General features: G+C 42.7%; 3 protein-coding genes across 5 annotated transcripts; 2 read left to right on the plus strand and 1 right to left on the minus strand.

Moving 5' to 3' along the window:
- Positions 1 to 156: 156 nt before the first annotated feature.
- On the minus strand, positions 157 to 2,657 carry LOC117750990 (glucose-1-phosphate adenylyltransferase large subunit 3, chloroplastic/amyloplastic-like). Its single transcript, XM_034562476.1, has 7 exons — positions 2,088 to 2,657; positions 1,418 to 1,507; positions 1,255 to 1,334; positions 1,055 to 1,170; positions 846 to 943; positions 376 to 444; positions 157 to 290 (listed from the first exon to the last, which is right to left on the minus strand). Exons 1-7 carry the CDS (start codon positions 2,298 to 2,300, stop codon positions 228 to 230), a joined length of 729 nt encoding a protein of 242 aa, XP_034418367.1. The 5' UTR covers positions 2,301 to 2,657; the 3' UTR covers positions 157 to 227.
- A 1,608-nt stretch (positions 2,658 to 4,265) lies between these two features.
- LOC117750046 (serine/threonine-protein kinase pim-2-like) lies at positions 4,266 to 6,376 on the plus strand. Its single transcript, XM_034560910.1, has 6 exons — positions 4,266 to 4,966; positions 5,109 to 5,275; positions 5,370 to 5,627; positions 5,720 to 5,900; positions 6,017 to 6,178; positions 6,270 to 6,376. The coding sequence occupies exons 1-6, from the start codon at positions 4,576 to 4,578 to the stop codon at positions 6,359 to 6,361; spliced, it is 1,251 nt and encodes a 416-aa protein (XP_034416801.1). The 5' UTR covers positions 4,266 to 4,575; the 3' UTR covers positions 6,362 to 6,376.
- A 3,953-nt stretch (positions 6,377 to 10,329) lies between these two features.
- LOC117750052 (kalirin-like) lies at positions 10,330 to 12,705 on the plus strand. Of its 3 annotated transcripts, none has more exons than XM_034560918.1 (4): positions 10,330 to 11,118; positions 11,913 to 12,031; positions 12,202 to 12,364; positions 12,453 to 12,705. In XM_034560918.1, coding segments are annotated over exons 2-4 (333 nt in total). In that variant the 5' UTR covers positions 10,330 to 11,118; positions 11,913 to 12,030; the 3' UTR covers positions 12,622 to 12,705. The 3 variants fall into 3 exon arrangements, with proteins under 3 accessions (XP_034416809.1, XP_034416810.1, XP_034416808.1); XM_034560919.1 differs by lacking the exon at positions 10,330 to 11,118 and adding an exon at positions 11,186 to 11,510; XM_034560917.1 differs by lacking the exon at positions 10,330 to 11,118 and having other exon boundaries at positions 11,772 to 12,031.
- The last annotated feature ends 1 nt before the right edge of the window (position 12,706 follows it).

Raw genomic sequence — 12,706 nt, forward strand, 5'->3', positions numbered from 1 at the left:
AGAAATCTGATGAATGTATACTGGCTCTCTGAAAGTAAAAAAACAAAACAATAAAGTATAATTTATTGAGAAATACACGTGACAAATTGATTTTTAAAGTATTTGTTTTAGCAGAGTACATTTTTTACGTGTATAGAAAGTTTTAACCGGTCCGTCGCCACAAAGTGGAATTCCAAATAGATTTGCATAACGATGCTGATCCCGGACTCTTGAGGGTCCGGCAGAAATTACCTTGGAATGAGCCAAGACACAAAGTTCCCCGGGGCGTCTTTCTCATCAATAGGAGCCTCCTATGGAAACAACAAGTTGAGTATTAAAAGTAAATAAATAAAAACGATTAACATCGCATGTCGTACTTTTGATTATTAAATGTACCTTCTTTTCCTCAAGAAAGGTATCCAACAGAGGAAGGCTTTTCTTTGAAAACACATAGAAACATGGACACTGAAAAACAAATGCAAGAAGTTATTGTCTCCAAAGTGGTGTAGATGTATACTGTACATGTGGGGCGTCTCATAAGAATACCAGTAAACTTCACATGTATCACGAACATGTCACCTATTAATTAGAGGGTCATCGCATCGGACAGAATAATTGGTAGCCAGTCGTTATTTCAGATTTTTATATTGCTATATGAAATATTATGACAACATGTTTGTACATGTGCTCTTATGTATTTCACTGAGAGCTAAATACTTAAACTCGGTGAAGACCATGAAGGCCCCATCTTTGGGGTAGATGCCAAGTGTCTTCTGACGTCTTATGAGCCGGAAACATTAGCCAATCGCTGCAGAGCATCTGCAACCAAAGAGCCGAGCGACTGGTGTCGTCGGGAGTGAACTTACTGCTCTCCTCGACTTTGTCTCGGTAGGACGAGGCTTCTCCTTCATACAGAGGACGCGGAGATCGCCGTCTACTTCCAATATCCCGTATTTACGAGTGTCTGACAAAGACGCACACAATGCAGAAGTGATTTGCGAGCACGAGCCGTGTTTGAAACTTCGGGGTGAGACTTCCACGAGGTCGTGCCGAGAGCCGAACCTCCTCTACTCACCCTGCTCGTCGCACTGGTACGAGAGCACCAGACAGCTGTCCTCGCTCTTTGCTTGGAGGTCAGAAAACCTCTCTTTTACTTTGCTGAGGCTAAAATCCTCTTTGAAGAGGGTGTCACTGTAACGGATGAAAAAGGGAGTTGTGTGAATCTGGCAGAATCGGGGACATAGTGTCAACTCGGGAGGGAGGAGGGGCACTTACCCCCCAATTATGAGGACATGGTCTTCTACTTCGAAGTGCTTTACTGCAAGTTGCAGGCAGGCGACGGCTCCAAGGCGCCCCTTGGTGGAATAGAGTCAGAGGTATAAAAGAAACAGAAACGTGTGTACAATATGTTGTTGTGATGGTGAAAACGTGCGTTTACATCGTTGCTCGTCGTCCGATCGCTGAGGATCTCGACGTTTGTGAAATGTGACGCCCACTCTTCGAAAGCGGCGAGGTAGACGGCGTTAGTCTGTGGAGAGAAAGTGGGCGCTCGAGTGTTGGAACAGAGTGGGTCAATCATTCTCAGTCCAAGTGTATACCTGCATATTATGGGATGGCCCTGGTCCTTAAGGCAAACAAGTCTGTATTGGCTTAACAAATACATTGGTATGATTACTGCAAAATGTACTAATTCTTATTATTAAATAGAAAAAGTACTCATTATGCAGAATAGCTTATTTTTAGACATTACATTTTAGTCATTACATATGTTATTATTGACTTAACAAATACATTGGTATGATGACGAAAAATTGAATAAAAATAGTAATAATACTTATTATTATTATTAAATTGGAAAAAATACTCATTATGCAGAATGGCTTCTTTTAGACAATACATTTTAGTCATTACATATGATTTTATTATTGGCTTAAATAATAATTAGTACTATTTATTTTATTATATTTTGCGTAAAAAAGTACTCATTATGCAGAATGGCTACTTTTAGACATTACATATGATTTTATTATTGGTGCATTATTAGAGGATAATGTAACATGTCACGGTTCTATGCATCATATTTAATGGCCCTCTGAATACAAGTTTACCGACGACGTTCCGTTACTCACGACGACATAAATGCGGTCCACGCAGTCGGAGGCGGTGAGCGCGCGGACCCAGTGGGATATCAGGGCGCACCGTCCCACCGGCAGCAGCGGCTTGGCGGTCCCGGACAGGTGAGCGAACTTCCCGGTGCTGTCGGCCGCCACGTCCCTCTGGAGCCTGGTCCCGTAGCCGGCGGCGAGAATCACCGCTTTCATTTTACACTCGGAACCGGGAGAAACGACGGTTACTCGCTCAGTGTTACCCGGTAATTCACTTCCTTGGCAGGCAGAATGGGGGGAATATAAAGTATTGGGAAACGGCTACAGACGTACCGAGATCGGACTCTACTCTCGCGATAATCAAGTCTGGCTTCGCGAGACGAGATTTTGAAACACGTCCGGTTGCAATTCTTTCAAAATAAAATATAGCTTTCTCCGGAGATTTTACAGAATAACAACGTTTCGATTAACCACAGGGGCAGGTGTGCGAGATTAACTGTTTTTAGAATTAACTGTTTTTTTAATTAAATGTTTTTTTGTTTGCATGCGTGAGGCAGATGTGTCGTCGGAGCGGCCTCTCAGGACCCAAGTCGACTCACTAGGAAATACACATTTCCATCGCTTAGCCTCTCTGTCGCGTTCTTTTTATGGGATGTTGTTAAAGACTAAACACGGATGACTTTGCTGTGAAATGCACCACCTGTTCGGGAGGCTGTGGTTGAGACGCCGAGGACACTTAGCGAGGACCAGAGTGAAGACAACGTAGGTGACTCTGTTGATGCCTGTTCAATATACTACTAACTTCAATAAATACTTGACAAAACGCTCTTGTTGTGAGTCTGATATGTATGTCATACTTCGTTATCTGACGTCAAGTCGAATTGAGAGCAGTTTCCTCTTCATACAGTGTGCAAATGAAACAGGGACAAGATATGTTGTGTCCTTTTTTAATTTGATTTGGAGGACTTCAATTGCAGTTCTGTCCCCAAGTAATAGTTACAGAGACTGCTTTCTGCTCTCTGGCCACACGGGGGCAGGGTTGAGCCGGTAACGCTCGGTAGATGAGGACTAATTGGTTAAGTATGTGCAACTTGGTTGAAAAGGTGCGCTCACCTTTTTACTCATGCAGCGAAACGCCGTCGGCGAGGAAAACATCGCCGGTGCGCTTTTCTTTCTCCAAATAAGAGCAAAAGAAACAAATATTCTGTGCATGTAAACGTATGTATTGTTACATCATGTTTGGGAATAAAGGAACAGTTTGACATTGTGACATCCCGACTTTCTTATGTTACGTTACATAACGATAGTAAAGTCAACGCTGATGTTCCGTTTAACTGCCCCGTTTGCTGCCGCTTCTCGGAGCGCGGAAACGTGCCTCCAATTGACAATTGCGTATGTTCTCTGCTCCCGTCGACACCCGGACCTAGTTGTTCCTGTTCTCCTTCTCTGCAATAAACTACTGGTCTAAGAACTGTCGCTGCATTTGGGTCCCTGAACTCACCACACCATAACCATGTGGGTACAACCCCAACAAGTGCATTAGAGATCTCTGGGGGTCGCTTACATTTAAACATATTTTAATAAATGGCTGCTATTACATTTGGTTCAACATTGTCGGAGCTACGCTAACGAGTTAGCTGTCAAATGACAACATTGATGCCACTCTCATAATTGATTTGTTGAATATGAAGCTAGCTGCTTAGCTTCATTTAAGAGGAAACAGCTGGCCGCTGAATGCACAGTATGAATGTATTCAGTGGATACCTCCATCTTTAATTATAAACTGTACACACAGAATTTACTCTAAACCCTCATTTGCATATTCCGTAACGGGTCACCTTAGACCAACAATTAAGAAACGGTCACCTTAGACCAGGCATGTCCAAAGTCCGGCCCGCGGTCAGATTTCATACGGCCCGCAGATTCGGTCTTATAATGTGTTAGTTATGGCTCGCTATCTCTGTCAGAATAAATAAATACAAATGTAAACATGTAATTCCTCATTTCACCACACGGTGGCAGCACCGTTCTCAATGGGCGTTGACACCAAACGCGTCGCCGGCAGAGCATCTCAACGCTGATTGGCCGGCCAGTTGAGAAACTCGCCGGCCAATCAGCGTTGAGATGCTCCGCCAGTTTGTGCTGCTGCTCTCGTAGCGCTGGAAGCGGAGTCGGTGAAATTCCCCGAGCTGTGTGAGCCTACGGGTGATGTTATGAACCCAGACACCAGGGCGTTAGATGTTCCGACGTTTATGGGATGTCCACAACAAGTGGATACCTCCATGTTCATTTATAAACTGTACACACAGAATTTACTCTAAACCCTCATTTGCATCATTCGGAACACTGTGACGTCACAGACTGTGACTTCATAGAACCCGTCATAAAAGGCACAATAGAACGCTCGGTGCCAGCTCCCATATATAAACTCCAGCCTTCCAGCAACAAACACTATTTTTGTTAGAAAAGTCTTCATCAGTCTTCAGGTGTAATGGGGAAAGTATTAGGAAAACACTTCTACGCTGAGGAGGACATCGTCCCTGGAGGAAGGAATAGAGAAGAATCACAAGATGGGGAAAGCCCACAGAGCAGGCACCTGGACCCCAACCCCTGTGAAGATGAGTTGCCGTCCAGCTCCGTCCCTGGGCAAAAAAAGAGGAAAAGAATAGAAGATGGGGAAAGCGTACAGAGGGAGAAAAGCAGGAGACTGGACCTCATCCTGGACCCCATCCCCCGTGAAGATGAGTTGCCGTCCAGCTCCGTCCCTGGGCAAAAAAAGAGGAAAAGAATAGAAGATGGGGAAAGCGTACAGAGGGAGAAAAACAGGAGACTGGACCCCATCTCCTGTGAGGATGAGTTGCCGTCGACCTCAGAGGACACTGGTAAGCTATATCCCCATATTTTAACTATTATTCTGCTATAAATGGTTTAAGAGACATCGAATGATCGTCTTGTGTTTTTGTCCTCGTTCGTGTTGTGAACGTCAGTAAATTCATGTTGTGATGTTTTTTCTCTCATCTCTAGAAAGCAGAAACCCACCCGAGGCGGCTCAGAGCGAGAGAAGCGCCGATGATGGACCGGTTCTAGACTCGTCAGCCATGTTTAAGGCCAAGTACCGGCAGCAGAAGAAACTTGGCGAAGGAGGATGTGGATGCGTGTATGCTGGCTATCGTAGAGAGGATAATCTTCCTGTAAGTTTTTCACATGTTCTTTCACACACATACAGACACACACAGAGTACGGTCAGGAAGTGTAACCAAAAAGTCTTGTTTGTATCTCCCTTAGGTCGCTATTAAGCATATTACCATAGACGAAAATCTCCTCCTTCACGAAGACACTGATGGGCTCCATATCCCCATGGAGGTCGCTGTGCTAAGGAAACTAGAGGCCGAATCAGAGCGGCATTCAGCACACGTTGACCTGCTGGACTGGTACATTGTGGACGAGGAGCTGATCCTGGTGCTGGAGAGACCGATGCCGGCCGTAGACCTCTCCAACTACATTGAATCCAAAGGAGGCCACTTGAAAGAAAAGGAAGCTAAGGTAAGCTGCTGTAGTCATCTCAGAGTCTCAGCCATGAAAACATGTCCAAGCATCCTCTCTGATCCCTCAACTCTCTCTTTTTTGTCTTTCAGGTTATAATTAAGCAGTTGGTGAGTGTAGCCATTGACCTGCAGGAGAAACACATTTTCCACCGGGACATCAAGCCGGAAAATCTCCTTATTGAGACCTGCATGAAGGCGCCGCGAGTTCGCGTCATCGACTTCGGTCTGAGCTGCTTCGCCGAAGAAGACGACGCCTTTGACACCTTTTATGGTAAGAAGTCCAATTTTACTCCTGCTCTTTATTAACTTTACCCATCGGGGACTTTTACATTGAAACAAAGCTCTTCCTCCTCCTCAATGTCTTTTTATTATGTCTGTATATTTTAGGTACTCACATCCCCCCAGAGTGGTCCAGTCGGGAGGAGTACAAAGCGGGACCCTCGACAGTATACCAGATCGGAATGGTCCTGTTCTTCATGCGACACAAGGCGGCATCTACACCGGAGATGACCTTTCAGGAGCTGAATGAGACCAGTTGGCTTTCCAAAGGTAAGAAAAACATAAACACAAAAATCTGTTCATTTGAGTTCACGTTGCGATGGATCACATGACCTCACCCATTCTTCTCCTTTCTCTACAGATGGCAAAGATTTCTTTGAGGCGTCCTTATGTGCGGACCCGGATATTCGTTTCACTCTGTACCAGCTGAAGCATCACCCGTGGCTGAGATAGCATCACACACACAAACACACACACACACGTCTTCATTTATTTATTCCTCATACGTCTGCCAATCAATTTTTACCCGCTGTCATCGTAACACCAGCCGCGCAGATCAGCTGGTCCACTCTATTCAATAAGCACAAGGAAACAATGATATGGTTAGCCTATCATCTTGCTGCTGTCTTATTTAAATATGACTGTCTCTCTACCGTCAGTTCATTCATGTTGCTTTTACGCACAATTCAAGGTGAAGACAATAATCAGAACGTCGCATCCGGATCTTCTCCTCGATATAATATAAATATGGCCAGGAGCCGAGGCGCTGCCCAAACCGTGAGATTGTTCAATCTCTTGCATTTCCCTGTTGGACAGGAGAAACATTATCGTAAATCCATTAATAGCAGCGGGCCTCAAATAATCTTGCTACTATAAAGGGCTGGTCCCATCATTTCAAGTCAAGATGACTCAAAAGATCTGATCAATACACGATTCAGCCAATCACGTATTCAGCTAATTATAATATAAATATGGCAGACTGCGGCCAGGAGCCGAGGCGCTGACCAAACCGTGAGATTGTTCAATCTCTTACATTTCCCTGTTGGACAGGAGAAACATTACCGTACATCCCATAATGTCGGCGGGCCTCAAATAATCTCTACTATAAAGGGCCGGTCCCGTCATTTCAAGTCAAGATGACTAAAAATATCTGATCAATACACGATTCAGCTAATTATTATAAAATATGGGCAGACTGCGGCCAGGAGCCGACTTGAGTTTCCTGAAGCACGATGACGGCAACAGACCAGCATCGATGTTTCTTAATGCTCATTTATTGCTCAGCTCTTTCAGGCTGTTTGTGTGCAGCAGAAAGCGTGACGGCGCTCTTTAACCTGCCGTGTTCTGCTGCAGGAGCGCGCACACGCAGCCCCGAGGGTACGAAGCGTTACAGCGGTCTTTACTATAATTTATAATTCATAATACTCGGCGGGCCGGATCAAAACGTCATCCGTCATTTCCAGTCAATATGACTCAAAAGATCTGATCAATATACAATTCAGCCAATCACGTATTCAGCTAATTATAATATGAATATAGGCAGACTGCGGCCAGGAGCCGAGGCGCTGCCCAAACCGTAAGATTGTTCAATATCTGGCATTTCCCTGTTGGACAGGAGAAACATTACCGTACATCCCATAATAGCAGCGGGCCTCAAATAATCTCTACTATAAAGGGCCGGTCCCGTCATTTTAATGTCAAGATGACTCAAAAGATCTGAACAACATACCTTTTAAGCTTTTATAACTACGGTCTTTTGATTTGACCAAAATTATAAACTGATCTGATTAAGAACATAGATTGCGGCAAAAAAACTTGTACGGTAATAATAATAATAAACGTTTTAAGAACAATAGGTTCTCAATACCACAAATACGATACTGGTATATTTATCTATAGTAGTAATAAATAAAACATCTGTATGGTTCCCTTTTTACCATTTTGTTCCTGCCCAGCCTTTTGAACACTTAACAAATGGCATTAATATTAGTAATAATACAGCAAGATAATAATGAAAACGGTCTCCCCTTGCAGTCAATGCGTGCAGACAGCATGACATGGAGTCGTTTGATGGAACCTTTAAGCTTTTATAACTACGATCTTTTGATTTGACCAAAATTATAAACTGATCTGATTAAGAACATAGATTGCGGCTAAAAAAACTCGTACTGATAATAATAATAACAAACGTTTTAAGAACAATAGGTTCTCAATACCACAAATACTATACTGGTATATTTATCTATAATAGTAATACATAAAACATCTGTATGGTTCCCTTTTTACCATTTTGCTTTGATTGCGCGCTATTTTAATTAAGCATCGATACAAAAAATATGCAAAATCGTATTGTTTTTAACGTACGGGTACCGCGGTACCATTTTAGTATCGATGCACCGTGCAAAACATTGCAGCAGCAGATGTTGCAGGCCGACATCCAAGCTAACCCTAACAATGAAGACGCTGTTGACATCTCAACACTGATTGACCAATCACGTATTCAGCTAATTATAATATAAATATGGCAGACTGCGGCCAGGAGCCGAGGCGCTGCCCAAACCGTAAGATTGTTCAATCTCTGGCATTTCCCTGTTGGACAGGAGAAACATTACCATAAATCCCATAATGTCGTCGGGCCTCAAATAATCTCTACTATAAAGGGCCGGACCATCAGAACAGTTTCTCAAGCAGCTGAAAGAGGCAGCCAGTGGATCTGGATCAAACGGAAGGACCCTTGCTGGGCTATAACTTCATGACCCCCCCACCCCCACAGGGGAACCCAATTCAGATCCCTCCAACTTGAGGAGGGCATATGAGGTATGCGGTCAGCTGTAGGGCTGGCTCAGGGAAGTGGACGCCCCTGCCTTGCATAGTCCCGTGGGAAATCTTAATTGGGCATGGGACACAAGCTAAGGCTTGATCACCCTTTAGCTGGCCACCTTTGTTGAGGGTGTTTAGTGATTAAAGGCCGAAACACCCACTAAGGCACTATTCGAAGGCACACTACTGAGGATGTGTCCCAAAATTGACATCTTAACCCAGTTTAAGAAATAAACCTCCCATGCCACTCTGTCAACATCACGGCAAAGCTCATGTGAGTGCATACCATCTATTGGCACAATGGACAGTTTTAACATCTCGTCCCGTGTTTTACGATTCTAAGCTTTTATAACTACGGTCTTTTGATTTGACCAAAATTATAAACTGATCTGATTAAGAACATAGATTGCGGCAAAAACTCGTACGGTAATAATAATAATAAACGTTTTAAGAACAATAGGTTCTCAATACCACAAATACAATACTGGTATATTTATCTATAGTAGTAATAAATAAAACATCTGTATGGTTCCCTTTTTACCATTTTGTTCATGCCCAGCCTTTTGAACACTTAACAATTGGCATTAATATTAGTAATAATACAGCAAGATAATAATGAAAACGGTCTCCCCTTGCAGTCAATGCATGCAGACAGCATGACATGGAGTTGTTTGATGGAGCCTTTAAGCTTTTATAAACGTCTTTTGATTTGACCAAAATTATAAACTGATCTGATTAAAAACATAGATTGCGGTAAAAACTTGTATGGTAATAATAATAATAAACGTTTTAAGAACAATCGGTCCTCAATACCACAAATATTATACTGGTATATTTATCTATAATAGTAATACATAATATTCCTCCTCACTGTCTTTTTATTATGTCTGTATATTTTAGGTACCCACGTCCCCCCAGAGTTGCATGCATGTGGACCCGGATCAGCGTTTCACCCTGGAGCAACTGAGGAATCACCCGTGGCTGAGATAGTATCACACCACACACACACACACGTCTTAATTTACATTTAAACATAAACTACCCTATAGATAGATAGCTGTTTTAATTTGAATCACATTATATTATTTATGTTCTAACAATTGTCTTATTTTTCAGATCCAGGCACAGGCCCATCCGTCCGAGAAGAGGGGATCTCTCTTTGAATTGCCTCTTCCGAGATTTCTTCCCATTTTGGGGAGTTTTTTTCTCGTTTTCTTAGAGAGCTCGGGATGGGTCAGGAGCTGCTGCTGCTGCTGCTTTGAAAATAATAAAATTTTATTAAAAAAATTAATCTTTTCTTTCATTTTTTACTTTAATATGATTTTTAATCCTGTTGTCAATAAACCTGGAATTTCGGTGTCAAAAAGTCAAATATTGCTGGTGAGCCCAGAGCCACAGCTAATCTCAGATATTTCCAGATATTTCTTATTTCTTAGAAATTGTACAGCATGGACTTTATCAAAATGTTAAATTCATATCAAGCCATTTTTCTGCTGACAGGATAAGTTGTTGCTGCATAAAATAACAAAAGAAACGGTCACATTAGACCAAGAATTAAGAAACGGGTCCTTGGACCAAGAATTAAGAAACGGTCACGTTAGACCAGCAGATACGAAACGGGTCCTTAGACCAAGAATTAAGAAACGGTCACGTTAGACCAGAAAATAACCGGGAATTAGGAAAAGGTCACGTTAGACCAGGTGGTACGAAGGCCTAACATACACCATGTATCCGATGTTGGTCTTCGTCACAACCGTCGTTTGTTGCGGGAGTAGCAGGAGCTTCCATTTCTGCTTCCATCATGAAATCAGTCATCTACTCATGTAGCTAGTCGCTAGCTAAGTTAGCATCCTGGGCATCACTGGGAATCAAAAATAAAGGCGGCTTTGAGAGCACTGACTTGATTAACCAATGATTTAACTTCAAGCTAGCACCACTGATTCAACCTGCTCGCTTGGAGTCTGAGTTCCACCACAGTCCTCGACGTTGGTCTCATGGTTCATTTTTTTATAAAGATATATTTGATTTTGTGGCGAGTAACGAAGGTTTCAGGGGAAATGTATTAGAGTAAAAGTATCAGTTTTCTTTGCAAAATGTAGTAACGTAACTTCGTTACTGTACACAACTGGAATAGAGACTGGAAATAAGAAACATTCACATTAGACCAGGAAATATGAAACGGTCACGTTAGACCAGGAAATAAGAATCGGTCACGTTAGACCAGGAAATAAGAAACAGTCACATTTGTTACCGAAAAGACACAACAATAGCATGTGTCAAATAAAACAAATAATGCAGTTAAGTTATTATAAGTATCATAACCTCAGCGAAACGTTTACATTTGACCTCATCTGTTTTCCAGCTTCTCAACCCAAATTTCATCCAGGAAGGTAAGAGACACACAAGGTCATCAAATACGCAAGTTTTAGATTATTCAGACAATGCAGTTTTTTTTTTAAAATGCTGGTGTGGCACCCTGGACATGTTAAGGGATAACATTGTTGTCAGAATTGTTGTTTTATATTGTGTTAGTACCTTGTCCATGCCATCCTTATTTTATGGTTATTATAATTTAAAACGCTTTGTGTTCCAATTTAGAACTAACCTGTTTCACCCAACGCAGCTGCAGGGCGATGCTCATGTTCGCCAACAGGTGGCAGTAGCGGGTTTTAGCATGATTGGTGCGGTAATTCTTGTCTAAAAGCAAGCAAGTTAGACCAGCGGCACACAGACAGTTAACTTGTGACGCAGTTGTTAATAGACTGTCTAGGTGTGTTCACAGGTGAGAGAAGTACACACGCGCCATATGGATTCATGTTTCGCTTGCTTTTGCAGTGCTATGTTGTGATAGTTATTAGCTAAGTGTTTAGGACTGAAAGAGAAGACGGCTAACTAAGGCTAGCGCAATTAGCTAAATGATGCTAATCGCGAGCTAGCGTTTTAGCGCCATTGTAGCATCAGTAACCTGGCCTGAGAATTGCATTGTCCCATGTAATATTCCATACATGTTGTGTCCAGTGACAGATGTAAACAGTTGTGTGTGTGTGTGTGAGCATGTATAGTTTCAGGTTGTCTGTTCACAATTAATGTAATTCTTGTCAAAAAGCAAGCAAGTTAGACCAGCGGCACACAGACAGTTAAGTTGTGACGCAGTTGTTAATAGACTGTCTTGGTGTGTTCACAGGCAATAAAAGCATCTGAAATACTGAATAGCAACTGTCATCCTTCCGTGTGTAACACTGTAATACCCATTTTGGCCACAAGAGGCTGACGTGAACCATTCCAGGCGAAATATTCAGACGAGTGAGTTTCAGTTACACGTTTTGCTCAAACCCAATACATGTACCTTGTGTTTTGAGTGTATGGAGAAGATTAAAACTCACCTGGATGAAAACATGAATGATTTTTTTTTAGGATGATATGAGTATGACAACAACAAACAAACAAACAAAGATATTCTGCCTCGCCTGCAGTGGCTCCAGAGTTCCTCGTCGCTCTGTCGGACGTGGTGTGTGCGTTCGGGGAGACCGTGGTCCTCTGCTGTAAAGTGTGTGGACGACCCAAACCCTCCGTCACCCTGAAGGGCCCCGACCAGAACCCCGTGACCAGCAACAACCGCTTCACCATCGACATCAGGTAACGGCAACGCCCACGTGGGTGAAGCCTCCTTCACATCGCCTTCTTCCACTTCCTACTCATTTTTCCTCCTCCTCCTCCTCTCCAGGGACACAGGCGACATCTTGTTGAAGATCTGCAATCTGATGCCTCAGGACACCGGCATCTACACCTGCGTAGCCGTTAACGACCACGGCTCCGCCTCCTCCTCCGCCTCCATTAAAGTGCAAGGTGACGGTCACGGATTAAAAGGAGCATTTCACCTTAGTCAGCGCTAGATTAGTTTTTCTCAGATGGGTATATATTTATATATATATTTATATAAATATATATATATAAATTTATATAAATACATATTTATAT

This window comes from Cyclopterus lumpus, chromosome 21 (genome assembly GCF_009769545.1).
Source record: "Cyclopterus lumpus isolate fCycLum1 chromosome 21, fCycLum1.pri, whole genome shotgun sequence".
In the NCBI taxonomy this organism is placed as follows: Eukaryota; Metazoa; Chordata; class Actinopteri; order Perciformes; family Cyclopteridae; genus Cyclopterus; species Cyclopterus lumpus.

Bases quoted from the DNA above. Each gene is read 5' to 3' on its own strand.
- LOC117750990 (XM_034562476.1), bottom strand. From the start codon at position 2,300: ATGAAAGCGGTGATTCTCGCCGCCGGCTACGGGACCAGGCTCCAGAGG. The intron at 445-845 runs GTAAGTTCACTC...TTTGTTTTTCAG, and splicing joins AGACAAAGTCGAGGAGAGCA to TGTCCATGTTTCTATGTGTT. The intron at 291-375 runs GTACATTTAATA...TTGTTTCCATAG, and splicing joins CCTTTCTTGAGGAAAAGAAG to GAGGCTCCTATTGATGAGAA.
- LOC117750046 (XM_034560910.1), top strand. From the start codon at position 4,576: ATGGGGAAAGTATTAGGAAAACACTTCTACGCTGAGGAGGACATCGTC. The intron at 5,276-5,369 runs GTAAGTTTTTCA...TATCTCCCTTAG, and splicing joins GTAGAGAGGATAATCTTCCT to GTCGCTATTAAGCATATTAC. The intron at 6,179-6,269 runs GTAAGAAAAACA...CTTTCTCTACAG, and splicing joins GACCAGTTGGCTTTCCAAAG to ATGGCAAAGATTTCTTTGAG.
- LOC117750052 (XM_034560918.1), top strand. The intron at 12,365-12,452 runs GTAACGGCAACG...CCTCCTCTCCAG, and splicing joins CGCTTCACCATCGACATCAG to GGACACAGGCGACATCTTGT.